The sequence below is a fragment of the Triturus cristatus genome, chromosome 2_2 (assembly GCF_964204655.1).
Source record: "Triturus cristatus chromosome 2_2, aTriCri1.1, whole genome shotgun sequence".
Taxonomy (NCBI): Eukaryota; Metazoa; Chordata; class Amphibia; order Caudata; family Salamandridae; genus Triturus; species Triturus cristatus.
This window is the reverse complement of record NC_140582.1, coordinates 1,266,586,193-1,266,609,178: the sequence shown is the minus strand read 5'-3', so window position 1 is coordinate 1,266,609,178 and position 22,986 is coordinate 1,266,586,193. Positions and strand designations below refer to the sequence as shown.

Here is a 22,986-nt window from a genome sequence, read left to right as displayed (position 1 = left end):
AAACGGCGATAATGGGCCTGATAATATGCTCAATGGAATTCCAATTGAAGCCCATGTTAGACGTCCTTCACATTTAACATGGGCTTCAGTTGGAATTCCATAGAGCATATTATCAAGCCCATTATCGCCATTTTAGCAGCAGTTTTCTGCCGCTAAAGTGGCAATAATTATATTGCCTGGCTTGATAATATGCCCCTATGTGAGCATGATTGACTGAGCGAAAAGTACTGTACTGTTTTCACGATCTCTGAAGGATGAAAGGTTGTCATGTTAGATGGTTGCCAGACACTATTCGCTCCTTGGTAAGGTTAGGGGGCTGATGGAGGCACTGTGAGCTAGGTGGTCTATAGGCCGGCATATCCTGCAGGGGTGTCCAGAATAAGTCTAGACACCAATCCCTTAGTTTATGTTGTCCAACAAACGCACAGATCAAATGTATTTTTTGGAACTACACAGCATGATGATTGTTTTGTAATGCCTGTAATGCTTTTATGATTAAAATATGAAATCACTTTTACTGCATTCTTCAATGAGAATAGTAATATTTTTCAGTCAAGCTTACTCCGAAGAAGTGTTTGAATAGTTATTCTGAATTTTTCTGGCTCTAACTCTGTTACAATGAGTGCACACCAGAGGTTATTCTCCATTTCTAGAGAGTAGTGTTTTGAGGAAGAAGAAAAAAACTTTTCACAAGCAGTTTTCTCTGGGGAAACAATTATAGCACCAGAGCTATAAGGAAGGAAAACAGTAAGAAATGATCACGTGAGAGAGATTGAATTGTTATTAGCCTATTTTCTTAAAAGTAAGACTAAGAAGAAGTTTTGATTGAAGATTTGACGTTTCTGTTTCTGAAAAATCATACCATATATATTTTTATATCAAAGACTGTGTAATACAAACTACAAAATACTCTGAGAAGACACACAAGAAGAAACCAATAATCCATATGTGAGTAGTAAATTTCTAAAGAAAAGAAAGAACATTACATAGCTGTAACTCGCCTAAATATTAAATAAGGTAGATGAATGATTCATGAATGCTTCTAGTTAAGCAATTGAGCATGATTTCTACTTTAGAGAAAGCAAAAGTCCCACTCAAGTATGTGTACTTGGCAACGGTTTTTGATAAGGCAGAAGTGGAAAGTTACCTCTTCATAGACCATATGAGTGAAAAATTGACCTCGAGACATGAACAAATCTACCTTACAGCAGAATTTATGCACTCACTGAAAAAGAAAAATAATTCTCAAATGAATACCTCGAGAAATATCTTGCTATTATATTTATTTGTCCCTCTAAATCGCCCATCTCTTCACCTGTCTTCTTCGTCCCAAGGAGAATGGAGTGCTGAGACTTTGTATTGACTACAGAGCCTTGAAAATAGTAACAGTTAAAAATCAGAACTCCCTTATCACTTATCTCTGTGCTGTTAAATCAAGTTAAAGAAGCCAAAATCTATACAAAGTTGGATCTCTGTGGTGCTTACTATTTAATCTGTGTGGCAGAAGGAGATGAGTGGAAGTCTGCTTTTCGCACTAGATTTGGGTTGTATAAATACCAAGTGATGACCTACGGTTTATGTAGAGCTGCCTTCCAACACGTTGTCAATGATGTTTTGGGAGAATTTGTAGACAGAGTTGCTGTGGTATATATAGATGACCACTTAATTTTCTCAAATTATCTAAGTGAACATGTGCAACACAAGAGGGCCAGTCTCAAGAAATTGTTAGAAAATAACTTTTAAGTCAAGTTAGAAAAGTGTGACTTGCATGTGGAAGTAGTTACATTTTTTAGATTCAAGTTATCTGCTAAAGGGATTTCTATGGACCCAGCCAAGAACCAAGCAATTTTGAATTGGCACTCTCCTAAAGATGGTAAAGTAGTATCAAAGTTTCATCAGATTTGCAAACTACTATTGTTGCTTCATAAAGCAATTTTCTAAAAGAATTGATCCAACAACAAGTCTCCCAAAGAAAGGATTTCTTTTTGAAGTTCTACAGAAGGAGAAGAAGCCTTTCAGTTTCAAAAGGGAGCCTTTACCACAGTACCAATTTTACTTCACCCAGATTCTGAGGAACCATTTTATGTTGAAGCTGATGCTTCTGATTTGGCTATTGGTGGAGTGTTATCACAACGACATAAGAGTACTGGGCCACTATATCCTGTGGACTTCTTCTCTCGGAAACTAACTTCCCTTGAAGTGAACTACTCTATTGCTGAGAAAGAATTGCTGGCTATGAAAGATGGCTTTCAGGAATGGTGGCCATACCAACTTGGAGCTTGTCATGTCGTTAGAGTGTTCATTGACCATTAATGTAGGAAGGTGGAATCTGACTACAAGGTTGCCCCCACTTTTTTCCTGGAGTTTTGTTTGTTTCTGACTTAGTTTGGCTGGGAACCTGCTATTCAGGTCCCCAGCCTATCGGCTTTCTCTTATAAATTGATTCCATGTACTCTAGGTACATAACATATTGGATTCTGAGGTGCCCTTATAAGTCCCTAGTATATGGAATACTATGTACTTAGGGCATAGGTACCCCAGAAGCCTACCAGGGGCTGAAGCACGTATTATGCCACCCCTGGAAAGCCCTCCAAAATGACACCACAGGTCTGCTACTGCAGCCTGGATAAGGTGGTGCAGGCATCCCTTAAAGAGATATAGGTTCACTATATCTCACCTATCACTGCACAGAGATACCTATTAGTCACCCCTATGGCAGACCCTATCAATCCTGAAGGCAGGGTGCTTGGTTATATGTGAGAGGGTGCCCAGGCATGAGCTGAGACCCTCTGCAGCCTTCAGAATCTATCCTCCGGCATTGTCAGTAGTGCAGCCTGACAATATACTGTTAAGTGCATTATAACCAAATGGTAAATGCTAACTTTAGATAGACTGCACGGAAACATGTTGTGTTTGGTGTCAAACATCTTGGAATCATACCCCCATACCAGTAACTGGTGTGGGAGTATGATCCCACCCTACTAGAGGGAGACACATGACAGTACCGGTATACCCGGTACCAACTTAAAAGAGCTCTGGCATCACAAAATGGATGCTACAGCCACAGACACAGGTCTGGCCTCCTGTTGCTGACTGAAACTCCAGCAGGGAAGTCCTGGACAATAACCACCTCCCAGACAGGCTGATGTGTATTGGGGCTGGGTGGGAGCACTCTCAGAGTGCTTTGAAGTTCTGCTCAAACTGGTTCAGGGGCTACCATCCCCTGCTCTGGCATGAAACCCCTCTTTCCAAACCCTCCCATAGGTGGGTCCCCTGAGTTATCCCAACCCTTTTCTTAGGTATAAGTAAGGAACCCCTGGCAACAGGACTTTAGCTATCCCTGGATGAAACTCAGCAACTTAATCCTGGAACTTTGACGCTCTACTCAAGATTAGAGGACTGAAGAAATCTCCCTTGAGTCAAGGAGTGACTCCCCTGCTTGGCAGACACCAACAAAGCAATTGCCGGTCTGCATCTCCAAAGCTCCTGACGGACTCCGAAGTACCTGCAGCACAGGAAGAGGATTTCCAGACTTCTCAGAGGCTAACCCAAGTCTCAAGCAATGCTGAGACCGGCAGCCCTTGTGAGTAACATGGAACCAGATCTCCTGGTCACCGTGCACATTTGCAAGTGGATTGACTTCTCTACGTCTCTTGAAGTCTTGCTTTGGGATACTTGTAGCCCCCACCTCAAGCAAAGAATCCGCTGAAGATTAGCGGCCTAGTCACCCCGAGAGATCTGTGGGCTTCCATTTTGTGATTCCACATGAGGTCCCTTTGCGATCCCTGGTCCGTCGACTGGTGGGTCCCTGTGAAGGCAACTTTAATTTTCCTCTTGCTTTCCTGGTTGCTACAGACGTGCCCTGACTTCCCACCATGTGGTGAGTCCCTCAGACCTTGCTGGTCTGCACTGAATCATCTTTCTCCTTCCTGCCTAGGTTGCTGTTGCCAAGGCTTATTGTGTCCAATCCGGGCACCGATGCTGCAGCACTCGACATCCTTTATGAGACAGCTTTAATCCAGCTCCTGGTCATCCTCAATGCCTCCTGGTCCCGTTGCTGAAGAGTCAAGCTTCACCTTCTTCACCTGAAATCACCCGACATCGGTGGGCATTCGCCTATCATGCCCCTGGTCACTGGCTAGTGACCCAGACCCTGTCCCTTCTGCTTTCAGGTTCTTCTCATCTTCGATCCAGGCTTGGATCTCTTCAGACACTTCGCATCTTCCCGGCAGCAGCACTTCCTTGCCAGCTCCCTTTGAAAACGACGATGCGACCCGAGGCGATTTTACACCTATGCACCCGGCTTTCCTCGGTGAGGTAACTCGAGTACTCCGGTGCTCCCGTGGGTGTTGACCCTAGAACTTCCTAAGTCCAAAAGGGTTTGGTCCTAGCTCATCTCTAAGTGTCCCTAATCTTTAAAAATCTAACCGCGACTTTCCCCATAGTAGCTGACGGGAGCTCGCGGCTTTGAACTCACACTGCACACAGCCACTATGGGTCCCCTGTGTCACTACCTTGGGTGGTTCCTTGGGGTCCCAGCGATTCTACAGGCTCTAAGCCTTGTGTCTAGTTAAGTTGTGGTTCTTATACCACTATTTTAGTGTATGGTTTGGTAGTGTAACTTATGTGTTTGGACCTCTAGCCTCATAAAGAGACTAGTAGGGTGTGTTTAGAAATAAATACATATATTTTATATATATACCTGGTGTGGTTGCCTTTCATTTAGCCATTCAAGAGATTATAAACTGGTAAAACAAGCTGCTTTATATTCCTTCAAGACTTAGCCTGAAGTCTGCTCTCCATAGTTACCACTAGGATAGCTTTCAATAAAGGTTATCTTTAACCTATCATCAATAAGGGGTTGTTTGGACTGGTGCAAGGTGCCCACTATATCTTGTGGACAGCATATACCAGACCAACTTCTCACATTGGTGTGCAGCGTGTGCGATTCCAGCTTGCTATTGTTTTATCAGATAATCTCAATTGAGTGACTAACTGAAAACCACTAAAAGTACCCAAGGTACATATAATACAAGCTTTAGAATACAGTAAGTTCTACTGAACTTAGAGTTGTGTGTCAAGGGCTTAGTACATCCTTTCTGCAACTCAAGAGAGTTTAGTAGGCGACACTAGAGTAGTTAGTGCATACATCACACCTCACTAGTGATGTATTCAAGGCCAGGAACCAGTGGGTCCCTGCCAGAAGCCAATGGGCTTCTTCCCTCCAAGTATGATAACCTCCCATTCTTGGAATTGAGAGCATTATGCAGTACTAGGAGACTGAAGACAGGCATAAGTCCAACCATCCAACACCTCATAGAGGTACTCAGGCTGGATGATCTCAGAAGACCTATACGGTCTGAAGGTATAGGCAGAGTGGGTGGGGCAGCACATGAGGAAGGGCCTAGGGGTAAAATTCCCCATGACCTGACCTCTAATGCTGACCAGGAGGATGACAATGATCTTGACCTGGGATGTCCAGCTCCCCTGGAAGATGAGGGGGAGGGCCACAATGGTCCCCTCTTTGTCCCTTCTGGAAGAGTTGGTGTTGGCCCTAGAAGGTCTAGATCCCACTCAGTGGAGTCTAATCATTCTGGTTCATCTATAGGGACTTCTATCTCTGCTCATAGGAGGGAAACCTCCCACGAGAGGAGAGAGAGACTGCTGAAGTATGCGGAAGCCCAGCTTAAAATCAAAAAGCAGCAGATAGCACTAGAAAGGGAGTCCCTAGAGTTCTACAGAGCTAGAAAAAAGATGAGACTAGAGTCCCATTGTGGCAGCAAAATCCCTAGTGATAGGGAGAGGTCTCATGACCAAAGAAACCTAAATAGGATTGTCCCTTTCTACTAGAGTGGGGATTACATCCACAAATGGATTACTGCACTGGAAAGGGCCTGTAAAGTTCAAAGGGTCCCCCAGGAGCAGTGGGCAGCACTCTTATGCCTCTCCTTTGCAGACAAAGGTAGAGATAAGCTCCTCACTGTCAGAGAAGAGGATGCTGAAAATTACAAAGTCTTGAAGAGTGCTCTGATTAATGGGTTTGGCCTAACCACTGAACAGTATAGGTTGAAATTCAGAGACACCCAAAAGGCTCAGACTCAGAACTGGGTTGACTTTGTAGATTGTGCTACTAAGGCTCTGAAAGGTTGGATACATGGCAGCAAAGTGCATGACTTTGTAGGATTGTACAATTTGATTATGAGGGAGCAAATCCTTACTAATTGTCAAAAACAGCTTTTACACCAGTACCTGGTGAACTCTAATCTGACCTCTCCCCAAGAATTGGGAAAGAAGGCATACAAATGGGTCAGAACCAGGGTAAGGCCTAAGAATCAGGGTGGTGACCAGAAGAAAGATTCTACCAAGTCCCAAGAGATAGGTGGGGATAAATCTAAAGATAAGCCCCCTACAGGGAACCAAAAGTCCTCTTCTGGGGGTGGGTCCCAAACTCCTTCCCCTTCTGAAAAGAAACCATATTGCCATGTTTGTAAAAAGCCTGGCCACTGGAAAACTGATCCCAGTTGCCCTAGGATTGGCAATAAAGAAAATGTTCCTCCAACTAATACTACCACCCCTCCTGGTACTACCAGTAGTAATCCCTCAGGCGGTAGTATTGCACCCACAAAATTAGGTGCATTCTCATGGGGAACAGAGGTGGGCCCTAGTTTAGACAGGTCCCCCTTACAAGCCTCCTTAGTCTGTGATGGTGGTATGGGATTTGCCACTTTTACCATGGGTCCCAACCCTTTGGAAAAATACAGACAGGAGCCCTTGATCAATGGTCAAAAAGCTTTGGCATTCAGGGACACAGGGGCTAGTGTCACCATGGTGAGAGGGAAACTAGTCCTCCCTCAACAGCTTTTACCTGAGTTTAAATACCAGGTGACCAACATAGATATTGTCAGGACAGATCATCCCATGGCCATAGCCAATCTCAGCTGGGGAGTGGTCACTGGCCCAAAGAGAGTTACAGTGTTCCCAAACTTGCCTGTAGATTGCCTGTTGGGCAATGATCTGGAAATTTCAGCCCGGGCAGAAGTTGAGATACAGGCCCATTTAAGAATGTTAGGCCTCCCTGAGAAAGTTGATGGGGCTGTGGTGGCCACAGCCCAACCCCAAGGAAATTATGGAGTAATGGAGCCTGAAAGAATGGCCCACTCTCTTCCACTAGAGAGAACAAGGGTTGAACAAAAGTCTTAATCCCTCCAGACTTTAGGTAAGGGTCAGCCTCCTCAGGGAACTGATCCTACCCCTAGTGAAGGAACTGCCCCAAAGGTAGTCAGGCCTGTCCTGGCAACACCTCTGATGGCAGGGGACCCTTCCAAGGTGGTACCCAGTCTGGAGTAGGTAACCTGCCCCTCTCTACCCTGCCTCAGTCAGCCCAGGGCTGCAGAGGTCAGGGAGGTCAGTGGACGACACAGGGCCCCCTGTCCAGAGGAACCCCCCATCAACAGATTACGGGCACCCAGTCTAGTAGCCCTAGCCAGGTGAAAATTCCTCAACACACTAAGGGATCTACCCATACCTTTGTTTAGGGACCTCCCCCAGAAGGACTCTGTTGGGCAAGGGCAAACCAGGGACTAAATGGTTCCAAACCTGCCCTGTCCCTCCAGTGTTCCACCCAAAGGGACCCAACCTCCAGCTGTAGGCAGCCAAAGGTTGACCCTTAGAGCAAAGTACAACTCAGTCAAGGAAAGAGAGGCATACATGGTGACCACTGATCTAAGGAAGCTAAGACCACCTTTATTAGGGCCTCACTTCCCTACTCAGACACCTCACCAGCCTTTGTCTTTACCAAAACACACCACAGGTAGTAATTCCCCATGGTGGAGACCCTCTCATACCCTTAGGGTGAGGGATAGCTTAGTGGACCATAAGACAGGGGGTAACCATTCTAGTGCAGGTACTTCATTATATGGCCACTTAGTGTCAGGATCCCTAATGTGAGTTACAAAACGAAGCGCAAGGAATTAAGTTCTATGGACGCTTCAGTCTTGAATGGGTTTCAATGGTTGAGTTTGTGGCATGCCCGCATTTCCAAAATGGCTGCGCAGACGCTGGGGTCGGCGGTCTAGTTGCTAACAGATCTAGAGAGAGACGATGTGACGCGCGCGCCTGAGGTAGTGCGCACTTCACCAAGATTTTTCCTCAGAGAAGACGTGTTAGAGAGAGTTCCCAGTTCTGAAGAGAATACTTTGTCGAAGAAGTTTTCCAGAGTGACGCAAGAGAGTTGTGTCGATACTTACCGAAGTGAACAGAAAAAGTCGCAGAATCCGTAGAGGCAACTTACTGAGAGTAGAGTTCGGAGTTTTTCCCTCGTCGCTCCAGGAAACGAGACACGACTTCTACTGCACCAGAAGAGAAGACAGAAGAAAGCTAAGTGAATATTGATAGTTTATCAAAGGTCACATTAAATGATAAGTAGAGTTGGGTGACGCAATAAATAAAGACTTACCAGGGACAGCTGAGATCAGTTTACCGAGTCCTGAAAAGAAAAGAAGTATATTGCAGTTTACAGTGAAGGTTCTTAAGGGAAAAAACATATTAAAGACTATAGAACAGCCAAACTAAGAAAGTAAGGTGTAAGACTTACCAGAGTCATAACAATCCGCAGTAACCATAGGAGAGGAAGCAACAGGAGAAGTTCAAGCATAAAGACTCCTCTAGAAGTCTACAGTTATTAGTATAACTAGAAGCAGAAAAGAAAGAAGAGAAATCACGAGAAGAAAGATTGATGGTAGGTCAAAAAAGAGAGGGTTAAAAGATATTAAGACTACAAGATAAACAGGGATAATAACGAATATATGTTTTACAGATAATTAGTGACATCAATAACAAGAAAGAAGAAAAAGGCAGAGTGGAACAAGAAGAGAGGCACAGAGTTCAGGATACCTGGGTAGGTAGGAAACACCATTAGAGGAAAGAAGAAAAGAGACAGGGTAGAGTAGAGGAGGAATAATAATAATAAAATGTTGTGTGCTTAGTTACCTCAGGAATCTTCAGTAGCAGAGAGATAGCTGAAGAAGAATTCCAGATAGGAAAACCAGAAGGTCCAGAACCAGTCTCTTCTCTCGTTTGTTATTTTATCCAATTCCCCCTTCCCCCTTGCCGATCAGTTAGAGCCCAAGACATTCCTTGGGACTGAGTGATTGGTAGCGGGAGTCGGGAAACTAGCAGCTTCTGTTCCTGTGCAAGACAACGGCAACCAGCGGGAAGCTGAAGGTGAGCCTTTGACACTTAGTTAATAAAGGCTCAACGGGCCAAGGTTAGCCTTATCTCTTATCGTTTGGGGGGTTATGTAGGAAGGTGGAATCTGACTACATGGTTGCCCCCACTTTTGTCCTGCTGTTTTGATGGTTTTTGAATTAGTTTGGCTGGGAACCTGCTATTCAGGTCCCCAGCCTATCTGCTTTCCCTTATAAATTGATTCCACGTACTCTAGGTACATAACAGATTGGATTCTAAGGTGCCCTTATAAGTCCCTAGTGTATGGTATACTATGTACCCAGGGCATAGGTACCCCAGAGGCCTACCAGGGGCTGAAGCATGTATTATGTCACCCCTGGAACGCCCTCCAAAATGACACCACAGGTCTGCTACTGCAGCCTGGGTAAGGTGGTGCAGGCACCCCTTACAGAGATATAGGCACCAACACTGCAGCACTCGACATCCTTCATGGGACAGCTCGAATCCAGCTCCTGGTCATCCTTGGCGCCTCCTGGTCCTCATGGCTGAAGAGTCAAGCTTCACCTTCTTTACCTGAAATCACCCGACATCGGTGGGCATTCACCTATCGTGCCCCTGGTCACTGGCTAGTGACCCAGACTCTGTCCCCTCTGCTTTCAGGTTCTTCTCGAGTTTGATCCAGGCTTGGATCTCTTCGGACACTGCGCATCTTCCCGGCAGCAGCATTTGCTTGCCAGCTCCCTTTGAAAACAACGACGCGACCCGACACCATTTGACACCTATGCACCCCGCTTCCCTGGGTGATGTAACTCGAGTTCTCAGGTGGTCCTGTGGGTGTTGACCCTAGAACTTCCTAAGTCCAAAAGGGTTTGGTCCTAGCTCATCTCTAAGTGTCCCTAATCTTTAAAAATCTAACCGCGACTTTCCCCATAGAAGCTAACGGGAGCTCGCGGCTGTGTTCTCTCACTGCACATGGCCCCTCTGGGTCCCCTGTTTCACTACCTTGGGTGGTTCCTTGGGGTCCCAGTGATTCTACAGGCTCTAGGCCTTGTGTCTAGTTAAGTCGTGGTTCTTATACCACTACTTTAGTATATGGTTTGGCTTGCCCCTAGGGCCTAACGTGTAGATGTGCTATTTTACTGTAATATATAAAGTGTAACTTATGTGTTTGGACCTTTAGCCTCATAAAGAGACTAGTAGGGTGTGTTTAGAAATAAATACATATGTTTTATATATATACCTGGTGTGGTTGCCTTTCATTTAGCCATTCAAGAGATTATAGACTGGTAAAACAAGCTGCTTTACATTTCTTCAAGACTTAGCCTGAAGGCTGCTCTCCATAGCTACCACTAGGATAGCTTTCAATAAAGGTTGTCTTTAACCTATCATCAATAAGGTTTTTTTTTGGACTGGAGCAATTGCCCACTATAACTAGTGGACAGCATATACCAGGCCAACTTCTCACAATTAAATCCTCCAATTTCTAAAATCTGTCCGAACCTTAACTCCTTAACTCTAAGATAATTGAGATGGTCATTATACTTTGCAGGGTTTAACTTTACAATCACAGATCCACATGGCTCGGAAAATGGAAAAGCAGACGCCTTTTCAATAATGGATACTCAACCAAGGACATATACAAAGGAAATTACTCTGATTATTCCTACAGAAAGATTTGATTGTGCCTTACAATTGCCTGAATTTAGGACAAAGGTGCAAGAGTCAATGTCAAAGGAAGAGATGCTAGAGTGGGCAAAGGAAAATGCAGAAAGAAAAAGTTTGGATAATCTCCCTTATTTCAAAGAAATACTCTACCTACCCACTAAAGAATTACAAGAGTTGGCTTTAGGGATTTGTCATGATGATCAGCTGGCAAGTGATAAAGGAGATTTTAAATCGACAGACCTAGTAAAGAGACATTTCTGGTGGCCTAAAATGAATCCTCAAATAAGAGAACATGTTCAAACTTGCGATAGATGCCTCAGGGGTAAAACTGAGGGGAACTTCTACCATTCCCTATTGCACCGTACCCTTGGCACACAGTCACAGTGGATATGCTAGTAGATTTACTGTCTAGTTAGGGCTATAATACCATCCTAGTATATCAAAGATGAGTTATTTCACTCCTCTTCAAAAGATTCCTAGTGCTCCTCATCTAGCCCAAATCATTCCCCAGCACATAGTCAGGCCACATGGTCCCAGTGGTTGTAAATTCTGATCGACGGGGCCCATTACACTTCAAACTTTGAGGAGACATTTATGAAAAGGCTTGCAATAGATTCTAGATGCTCTACTAGTTATCACCCAGGAGCTTGAACAATACTTACGCCTAAAACTTTTAGACCTCGATGGAGAGTAGCCAGCGTTAATTTGCACTGTGGAATTTGTGTACAATATTTGCGATTCATGCTTCCACCGGTTATTATCCATTGTATTTAAAGTCTGGAAGACACCCATATGTTGACAAAGTTCTAGCAGTATATCATTTTAGCAAATTAATTCAGAAGGCCTATCAATCTGCTAAAGAACACTTATAAAAAGCTAAGGCCTCCTATAAAATTCATGCTGACAAAAAGGGAAGAAAAAACCCAAACAATAATAAAGGAGACAAGGCCTTGTTATCTACTCAACATTAACACTTAAAAGGGATTTTAAAAAATCAACCTAGATATTTAGGCCCCTTTAGAGTGGACAAAATAATAAATCCTGTTACTGTAAAACTCAAATTGCCCTCCCAAATACGGATTCATCCAATGTTTCATGTTGCTCTGTTAAAAAAAAATCCTCTAAACTTAAGAGTGACATTTCCTCCAGATTCAGTTTGGTTGGGTTCTGAGAAGTCAGCAGATTCTTAATTCAAAATTCAAAAAGGGAAGGCCTTACGACCTAATTTAGTGGTAAGGTTTTGGTCCTGAAGAAAGGTCTTGGGAACTCTCTCAAAATGTTCACGTCCCACGATAAGTGAAGCAATTTCATCTCTTATTTCCCAGCAAACCTTTTTTGGAGAAATACTCTTTGAAGAGGGGTACTCTCAGGAACACAGTAGCTAGCATCAGAAACTGCTCACTTCGGATGAAGAACTGCTGGAGATCACAAATATGTCTTCTCGTGATCTCATGCTGCTGCTCAAAAGATTGCTCCTGGTGTTTGCATGCTCACTCTCCACAAAAGACTAATTGAGCGTTCTAGTACTGTTATGCTGCTTCGCCCTTGTCTCTGCTTCTTGCATGCATCCACATAAGAACGCGCACTTCAACTGCCTTCTTCACCGAGGAGAGTGCCGTTTCCCAGTCTTGCTTACTCAGAAGACATTTTGAATAGTTATTTCGAATTTTTCAGGTTCCACCTTTGAGTTACAAGATGTACACACCAGGGGTTATTCCCCATTTCTACAGAGTATTGTTTTTTGAGGAAGAAGAACAAAACTCTCCACGAGCAGTTTTCTCTGAGGAAATAATTATCACACTGCAGCTATAAGGAAGAACGACAGTAAGAAATAATCATATGAGAGAGACTGAGTTGTCATTAGCCTAGATTCTCAAAAGAAAGACTATTATCCAAGAAGAAGTTCTGACAGAAGATTTCCCTTTTATCTTTCTGGAAACTCATACCATAAATATATTTATATCAAGGACTGCGTATTACAAACTAAGGAAGTCTCTGAAAAGATACACAAGACAAAACCAATAATCCATATATGAGTTCTACTTTTCTAAAGAAACAAAAGGGCATTACAACGCTGTAACAGAGAGGAGCTATCCTAAAGATGAGCTAAGGTAGGTAAATGATTGATATGAAAGAGAGTGAGTTTTAGAGAAGTAGTTGTTTGGAAATGTTTAGATTATTTTAAGCATATTATTGTCCTCCTATGTAGGGGTTGTTATGGATCTTATAAAAGAAACACCTTGAGAAGACCTTAGGAAGCATAGAAATAGAAGCGCTCAGAAGGACGCCTGACTCTGGAGGCAGTCTCTCTCTTTCTTCCATTCGCCCTGTTCCCCGTGCATGTGCAATATGAGAGATTAGCATTCAGCAACACACATAGAAAGAGGAAATTGCTTCCATTGATTGTTTTAATGCAGGAAGGTGTCCCTTCCTGCAAGAAACAATCATTCGCAAGGATGCCTGTCTAAGGGCAAGGCAGCCATTTGAGCGTCAGCGCAGTAAAAGTGGACAGGAATACGCTGTATCCTATAGATACAGCGCATTGCTGCCCTTTTCTTTTGATGTAGGACAGCACAGAAGGAAGACTTGCTGCTCTGTCCTAGGCCAAAAAATAAGTAAATGAGGCTCCTAGCCGTCAGTCTGGCATTGATCAGCATTATTAAATCCATGGGAAATTTGTTGTCAAAATTGCTGTGCAGGGATATTTATGTTTTTAAGTCAAAGCAACCAAACAATGACTAGTTAGCAATTGTTGAGAAATATGTTATTGTGATCTTCCATTAAACTTGGTACACGGAAATATTGTCTGGGATGGATATCAAAGTTTCAGTTTAGCTCTACTCTCTCATAGTGGCTTAGCTCAGGGAAGGTTCAGATTTTGAGGGCTTGCAAGGCTGAACTAATTGTTTTTAAAAATAGGAGAATTCAAGTCCTTTGGGTTGTTCTTCCCAGCACTTTTAATATTTATTTCATTCATTTCGACAACTCAGTCAACACGCAGAATAAGGAGGGTGATCGCAACAATCTTTTCATGTTTTAACTGTTTTAAAGAATCGATCTCTCGCTGTCTCCAATGACCATTGACTTCAATATTATCCTGGAGGCCTTTAATGCTAAAATTGCAACTAATACTACTCAGAATAATCCCTTTTCGATTCAGGATAGGGTAGATATCAAGGGGACTAAGCTTTATAGATATGTCTTACAATTTGGCCTCCTGAATGTGGCAGAAACATTGGAGGATCAGACCAATATCAGGGCTACTGTTGTAGGCTGGGGACAGGGCACAATCATTGACTATGTCTCCATCTCAGAGTATATGAAGGTATTCTCTTAATCCTGGAGGACTCTCAAAAAGAGTGTCAGTGACCATAACCCAAATGACTTCTTAATTTTCATACCAACAGGCACAGATTGTCTGCTGAGAAAGGAATTAAGAACCCGCAGACCACTGAAAGGGTTGAGACTCAGAGGGAGAGGTATTCATTTTCCCGACCCTGCTTTTTTCCATCATTAGGGCCAGTTTTGATCCAATAAATGATTGTTTGCTGACTTTCAATTGATCTTGCCCATTTATCACCGACGCTTCATTTAAACTTAATATTCCATAAAGAGAGCTCAGTTCCAAACAAGAAAAGATCTTCCCAAAGATGGTTCCAAAAAAGAATGCAGAATAGCTAAAAAATATATGCCATGTTGTGCTGTTAATGGTGTTTCTAGAAATTAAGCCATCATTGTCAGGGCTAAAGCTGCTTCTAAGTTAACAATTAGTGTGTGGAATGAAAAAAGACAGGAAAAAACCTTGTAAATTTTGATTAAATCCTGTAAAGACAAAGGTTCTGGTGCCTTTTGGAAAATTGTGAGTGCTAAGAAAAGTGGTTGTGATAACTCCAACAGGCATGCTACCAATATTAGTGCCAAAGGTTGGGTGGAGCATTTTATTAATATTTTTTCTTTCGGCATGGACAGTAATAATGCTGTACAGGAGGCTCCCATGACTTGCCTGATGAACATTCATTTTTCTGTTGAAGAGGTTGTAGACACCATTAGAGGTAGCCCTGCTCACAAGGCCCGGAAACTGATGGGCCCTCTATGGACTGTATAAATTAAATACCCAATTCTGGGGGCCTATCATAATGAATGTTTTGAAAGCTGCTGTGTCACCAGTATTCCAGCTTCATGGCAGACAGCTACTATTGTTTGTATCTTTAAGAAGGACAATAGATAAGAACCTAAGGGCCATATGTATCAAATAGTTTTGCATTTGCAAACGGTGCAATTCGGTATCTTTGCCCATTTGCGAAAGCATAAGAGCTTTTCAAGGTGTATGATATGCGTTGTAGTCGCAATTTTAGGTAATCACAAATGTGGCAAGAAGTTTCTAAATGCAAACTGTGCAGTTAGAACATGATTTTACCATCGAGTTGGTGTAACAATGTGCACATTTTTAAAAATGTATTTTTCAAAGTGTCATGTGGCACACATGCCTCTAGGGAATTTGTGCTCCTTGCACGTACGCATTTCTTTTTTGGGGTGCTTCAGGGGGGCCTTAGGCCCCCAGTCACACTTGGTATTGCATTACCTAATTTGTGATTACCATTAGGTAAACACAGATTCGGTAATGCAAACCCATTTGCACCTATGGGCCTTTAGGCCCCATAGGAAAGAATGGAGTAGTATTACATAATAGCGATTACCTAATTGTGATTACAAATCTTTAGTACTCGCTATTAGGTAAACCCTATTTTCTTACATACAATTTTACATTCCTTAAATAGCGATAACCTAAAATTCACTATTTAAGTAAAGCAAAATGGAGTTTCGATACATGTGACCCTAAATGCTGCAGGCCGATCTCTATACTCGATTTAGAGGCCAAAATTTTAGGGCGTATTATTTTACACAGAATTGAGGCCTGGGCAAATGAGAATAAGGCAATATTATTATGGTGCTGTTTGGATTTAGAGAAGGATTGGGGACTCAAGGTCAATGCTCGTACTTGCACCTAACCACTGAAAAGTACTCTGTAGCCAAAAAAGGAACTATGTATACCTTTCTTTTATTGATCTAAGAGGTGTCTTTAACTGTGTCAACCGATCAAAGCTATTGGACATTTCAATACATATGGGCCTACCCAAACCTCTTGTGAATTTTTCACAGGCACTTCACAGTGGGGTGACTGCTTCTGGCCCAGAGGGGTAGTGCACAAAACAAGTCAGGCTAGCCAGAGGGGTTTGTCAAGGCTGTGTCCTTGCCCTCATATTGTTTGATCTGTGTATTAATTAGGGGTATGTGGAACTTGAGAAGTTTCACTCCAAGGAGCTATGCAGAGTTACCCAAAAACTCAGCAAGACTCAGCGGAGTTCCCCAAGCAGTGGAGTTGTGGTACGTCACTCTGCTTACGCTGATTTTTAGCACTGGAAGCTGGTCCCACGCTAAAAAGTCAGCACAAACGGAACCACGCGGTGTGCCAAAAGGAGCTGCATTTTTCCGCTAGAGTTGATTTTCTACACAAGCGGCAGCTTTCTCAACACGAGCGGTAGCGACCTGTTACGACCGCCCGCATTAAGAAATCTTACTGGCAGGTGGTCTAGCACTTGATTTTTTTGCTCTCGCGACTTACCATTGGCGAGTCGCACACAAGAAAAAACTCTGCCACAAGGTATTTGGAGAAGTACTACCGTAACTCCAAGCTGAGCACAGAGTGGCCAAAACTCCACAAACTCTGCTGGAGGAGCGTAGTTTACCGCCCACCCCTAATATTAACAGGGTGAGCAATTTTCTAATCGCTACTGGCAAGGACCTGTCAAAGTTGGGGCCCTGGTTTGTTTCTGCACTTCTATTTCGGCACTACTATATGCAGATGATGCTGCCTTAATTGCACCTACCCCAATAGTCCAAGATAATTTGTTGATCACTTTTTTAAGCTAGTGGACAACCCGAATATTGAAACTAAAATCTCTAAAACTCCTTTCAAGGTCTGTGGTAAACAATGCCATAAGGTTAGACAACTCACTATGAACAGAAAACCGATTATGAGAGTAAATGATTTCTCATATATAGGGTTGATCTTCGATGTCCGGAACTCCGGGTTAACTTGCATCTCGCACAGGCGTCTCTATTTTAATCAGTCTGCGAGGGTAGTCTTTGATTTAGTCAGAAAGGTGGGTAAAAAGCTGTGCTGCCTATCTTCAAAATTTAAAATCCCAAGTACATTCCAGTTGTATCCTATGGGGCAGCCATCTTGTCTAAAAATGCTACAGGAGGGGAGCCGATATTATAGATGTCTGCTTGGACTTCCACCATCCAGTCTGCACTTTTATATACTTGAAGATCTGGAGCTTCCTTACATTGCGGGTTCCATCAGGCTAGCAGCTCTTCTTTGGATTTTAATTTGGGCAAATGAGCAGGCCAATTTCAAATGCATGTTCATCACTGACTTTTACGCCTGTGAGTAGGGCCTTAAAATGAGTGGCTAAAATATGTTAAGAACAGTACAGAAGTATTGGACAGACCTGAAATGTTTACTTCCCCACACTTGATTGTTAAAGGAGACACTGAACGAGTCAAAAAGTTATATATGTCTTTTTGCAGGTTGGAGAGTGAAGAGAAAGAATATTGAAAAAAACATTGTCAGGGACTAAAGCTGCTTTCAAATTAGCTATTAGAGTTTGGAATGAAAAACTGATATTGGGATGGAATCCTGTTTAGATGTATGAAAAATACAACAGAAAGCTCGTTCCCAACAAACTTTCAGTTGGATACCATCAGGAGCCGTCTGTGTTTCCTCCTTGGCCATTGTGACTCAGTGTCTACTTTAATCTGTGATGAGGTTTCTACTCTGACCTTGCCACATTTGTCTGTAAATATCATGTGTTCCCTCAATTAACATTTTTTTACCAATTTTAAAACTAAATGATTTTCATCAGTGCAACCCTGCACTCTAATTTTGATATATGTCATCCAGTCCCCTGTTGTGTTCTGCAGTTGCTAGGTTTTTAAAATCGCCATTCATATGCGCAACTCAATGAGTTACTAAATATTTGTTTTCCAAATGTTGGACGTTTTATGGTTATGAATAATAAACAATAGATGTTATGGTTATGATATACCCTGGAACCATTTGTGATTTTGGATGAGTTTTTACTTTTGATGTATTTGTATGATGTCATTGGTATTTTTGCGACCTTATTGTCTTGTTCTTTTATGGATTGGCTTTAAATTCGACATAAAGATTTGATTAATTGATTGATTGATTGATACTCATATCGTGCATGGAACATGCTCTCTGATGTGATTCTTCTGTGACTTGCCTTCACCACTGTGTTCCTGAGGTTCGTTTATAAACCAACAATAAATACTGCTTCATATTCAGTTATTCCTTTAGATGTTGCATTACTAAACAAAGCACATCATTGTATCATCTTTCACATGAGTCGCAGGTTTATTGAGTTCTTGGATAGTAATTGACACTACTTCTTTCTTTCCAGGACCAGATGAGATCCGCTTGGTGAATGGGATGTCCCGTTGTTCAGGAAGAGTTGAACTCAAGCACAATGGTGTTTGGGGGTCAGTGTGTGATGATGACTCTTGGGGACAACAGGAGGCTTCGGTTGCCTGCAGACAGCTGGGCTGTGCACGGGTGCAGGACTACATGTATAATTCCTCGTTTGGAAAGAGTTCTCTTCCAGTACTGATTAGCAACATTCAATGCCAGGGAGATGAGGACACTCTTTGGAAGTGTGCACAGCAAGGCTGGGAATTCAATACCTGTGCAACAGGAAGGGATGCAGGAGTGACTTGTACTGGTAAGAAATACAAAGACAATGCAAGCAAATTCTTTATTCTTACAGGACTATAATTTATACCTGACTACAATAATGTGATAAAAAGCAAAAGGCTACTAATGATGCATTTTATGGCTTGCTACTGTAAGCAGTAACACAGGCCAGTGCTAATCATGAGCGGGTTCTATACACATTATCATAGCACAGACGAGATTTATTCAATGATGAGTACGCCATATAATAGGATCACAGAGAATCACTGTCCATTCTCGAGTGAGTGCAGGATACAGTGATATCATTCAGACCCACTATCCATCCTTGAGTGAGTGCAGGATAGAGGAAGATCATTCAGACAACGATCCATCCTCAAGTGAGTGTTGAATACAGTAAGATCATTCAGATCCACTTTCCATCCTCGAGTGAGTGCAGGAAACAATATGATCATTTAGATCCACTATCCATCCTTGAGTGAGCACAGGATACAGTAAGATCATTCAGACCCACTATCCATCCTCGAGTGAGCGTAGGATACAGACCGACGATCCATCACCAAGTGTTTACAGTATACAGGATACAGGAAACAGTAACATCATTCAGAACGACTATCCATCCTCAAGTGACTGCAGGATACAGTAGGATCACTGCGACCAAGAAACAATCCATGAGTGAGTGCAGGATATTGTAAGACTCCATCTACGAGTGAGTGTAGTTAGACAAAAGCAAATGACTTGGATTTCGCACACCCCCAATTTCACTGTACCAGCAAATCCTTTGCTAACTTTTTCCAAACTACCTAATATACATTTTTGTCTCTCTTTTGATTTGCAGGAAACCCAGTAATATACCGAGTTTGAAATAGGTCTATTTGGTTACAGCAGTTCCTCCTTTAAAGCGGCATGCCAAAGGGGGGTCCGTGTTTTTTATTGAAATCAGTCATTTTGTTGCAGTCTACCAAAGTGTTTTTGTATTTGAATTTTGCATTGATGATGTATTGTTCAGTCACAGATGTTCATGGTAAATGTGTGGAATACCTAGTTTGCAATGTTTATTTTTCACTCACTTGTGACTTTAAGAATGACATTTCAATTCTTAAGACAGCCATTCTGAATGCACAGAATTTATTTCCAAATGCCATCTGTTAATTGTAGGATAATTTATTGCTACCATCTCCTCATCTAGTTATCAGGAGTGTAGCTTTTCTGCTCTCAATATGTTTAGACCCTGTACTTCTAAATATAAGGAGTGATAAGCGGGCACCTCTATTACTCAAATGTGCATTAGAATGAAATGTGACGTAAATCAATTGCAGGTTCGATGACCGCCCATCTGAAAGTTTTTCATGGCAGCTGGAAACTCCTAGGTTTCCATTAGATTATGCCTTTCTACACTACCTTGGTTCTAAATCTGTATCTGGTATGACATGAGGCTCAAGTCTCGGGAGTGATCATCTTCAATTAACAATTGGCCTTTGGTTGTAAAGTGAACTTCTAACTACTGGTCCCCATTGTTCAGGATCAAAAGATCTCATTCTAATAGGATTTATGCAATGATCAAGTTATACATGAGAAATTAAGGATGCAAATTCAATTGGTTGTTGACTCATCTTCAGGCAATGTAAACAATCCTTTATTTGAGAACTTACTTGAGTTTTGTAATGCGCTGGCTAAGCCTATACAGCCTTCTTTTAACACCTGCACCCACTCATGTAAAGGAACAAAAAGAGGCCCAAGTCACACAACTATGGTGGTCTTTGCAGAATGCCTTTGTTAAGAGAAAGACCAGTAAATTATCACAAAGTGTTTGGATAGAGACTGTAGGAAGCTGGCTCTGTATATTCTATGACAAAGTAAGGTATAGTGTGCACAGAGTCCAGTGGATCTCCAGAGGTATAGCAGTAGCTAATTAGACAATCGCTGACAGCTTGTGGTACTGTGGTTGAGCAGTTAGGCTTATCAGGAGGGTCTGTTAAACATTTATTGCATTCACTCAGATAGGAACTGATGGCACACACTCAAAGACTGAATCCAGACCAAATAGGTAAGTATAAAAAAGATATACTTATGTTTTGTTTCTGGAACCAAGCAGGACCTGGCACAGGTAAGTAGAATATGCTTTCAAAGGCAAACCTTTACAAGAAAAGGCAATTGTAGATGAAATTGAAATTGTTACAGGTTTGTATTTGCTTTTAAACAGTTCAGAAGACATTAAGATTACTTTGGATTACTGTAAGATTAACTTTCAGTTACTTTAACTACTCTTGGTGATATGCCGAGATAGCACACCCTGGAGCTTACAAAATACAGGTAAGTATGACAGTTTTTGGTTCAAAAGAAAGTTACTTTGGTTTCCATGCCAACGTTAGTTCACAACTTACAACATTTTTAGGAGAAAAATCCTAACATGGATTCCTATGGAGAACAATCGTGTTATTGGTTTGCAGGCAAGTAAACAACTTACAATGCTGGGTGTCTGGAGTTAGAACCAATGTTCCCCAAGGTTCAGGTTCGCACTCAAAGAGAGTCACCAGTGGCACTGGGGCGCAGGGTGCAGAGTACAGGGGCCCAATGTTAGCCAATAGGGCTGAGGGGCCGTCGGTCAAGAGTTGCTTATCAGCAGGTCCCTCGGTTATGGGAGCAAAGCTCCGGGGATTAAGATCAGAATTGCAGGGGCCAACAATCAGAACATGAGCTGCACCTGCAGCAGCATGGAGGCGTCTGGATGCAGGGTGCCAAGGAGACGTCAGAAGCCCTGTGGATTTCAATGGCGCTCTCTGGTTTGGAAGAAGAGCTGCAGGCTCTGGCAAGGAGGTTTCCTGAGGGTGACCACTGGCCAGAGAGGTGAGTTGGATTCTTGGGGGATGCCTGGACACCATTGGGTGGGACACAAAGGCCGTGAGGTGTCAGGTGCAGGGGTGTCCTTTAGGCATCAAGTTTTCTTACTAGCTCCTCTCACGATCAGGATTAGGCTGCAGGCATCAGTCTGAAGCTCGAGGTAGGTCGGAATAACCAGATCCCAGGTCAGGATTGCTGGGTGGTGTTGAGCCACTCAAACTTGGGCCATTGGTGTCGGGTGCAGAGTGGTGCAGAATGGTGGTGCAGAACCGCAGAGCCACCTGGATTTGGGTTCTCTGTTGGAGTCTTGGTTTTAGCAAACCGGTACTCGCGGGAGACAGAGTCGTTCAGAGGAAGGCAAGGCAGGTTCTCTGGGTTCTGGATGGCTGCTGACTGCTGGACAGGCTGGGTTACGTCGTCTGCTGGTTGAAGTCAGGACAGACGGTATGGCTGGTGCCTCTTCTTCCTTCTTCAGCACGGCTCTTCTGTCCTTCTTCTTTTTTCTTCTCTTATCTGAGAAAGCACGGTTCAGGGTGGCCCCTAAATACTAAATGTAGGGGCATTACAGGGGTGTGCAGGTTGGAACCAGTAGGTACCTTCCTTGGGGTGAGTACACCCCTTAATGTGCCACCCTCCAGTGGTAGGGGGCATAAGCCTCTCTCTGATTGGCTGGGTCCCCTCATCGTCAAGATGGAGGGGAATGAGATGTGTGATTCACCTCACCTCCTTCACCTGAGGGGTGGGGATGGCAAAGGTGGGCACACTTCTTCTCCTAACTTGGTTTTCCCACCGATTCTGTGGGTCAGAACCAGTGGGAGCAAGTTGCTGGGGACAACAAAAGACAGGGTCAGCTAACAAAGGCGGCAGGCCTTTGAATCTTCCCCATCATGTCCCGAGCCCATCCTAGGGGAGGATGCATGGCACCTCTCCCCAGGATGGGCTTTGTTTCTGAACCCAGAGAGCAAAGGACCTCTACCCAGGGTTCCAGAAACCTGTCTGGTGTTGGCAAATGGCGGGTAGCCATTCAGGAACTACAACAGGGCTGGTAGTTTTTCAGGGGGCATCTCGAAGTGGCCCTCTGAGTGCATTTTACATTAAATCCCACACTGGCTTCAGTGTGGGTTCAATTTGCTGAGACATTTGCTACCAAGCTGCCCAGGTTTGAGTAAAGCCATTATGGAGCTGTGGAATTTGTGATGACCAACTCCCATACCATATACTCTATATGGATTTACTGCACTTACGATGTCTAAGAATGGACTTAGACACTGTAGGGGTACAGTGCTCATGCAACTGTACCCTCACCTATGGGCTCGTGCACGCTGCTAGAGGGGCGACTTTCCTAGGCCACAGGCATTGGGTTGCAGGCATGGCACACAAGGATTTGTGCCATGTCGACTCGTCACTTTACCTTTCTCTGTACCAAAACACGCAGCCTGCAATGGAAGTGTGTGGGTGTTAGTTTGCGTGGCCTCTAAGGGTTTCACAATAGGTTCTGCAGCTCTTAGAGGCCTTCC

The 22,986-nt window shown here is 43.2% G+C and overlaps 1 protein-coding gene across 2 annotated transcripts in view; it reads left to right on the top strand.

The window, feature by feature from the left end:
* Window positions 1–22,986, top strand: part of LOC146863563 (CD5 antigen-like) — a 654,574-nt gene that overhangs the window by 217,071 nt on the left and 414,517 nt on the right. For both annotated transcript variants that reach the window (XM_085643025.1, XM_085643024.1), the window contains one exon: window positions 18,342–18,659. In XM_085643025.1, coding sequence (XP_085499151.1) covers window positions 18,342–18,659 — 318 coding nt within the window. The remainder of the gene's footprint in view (window positions 1–18,341; window positions 18,660–22,986) is intronic.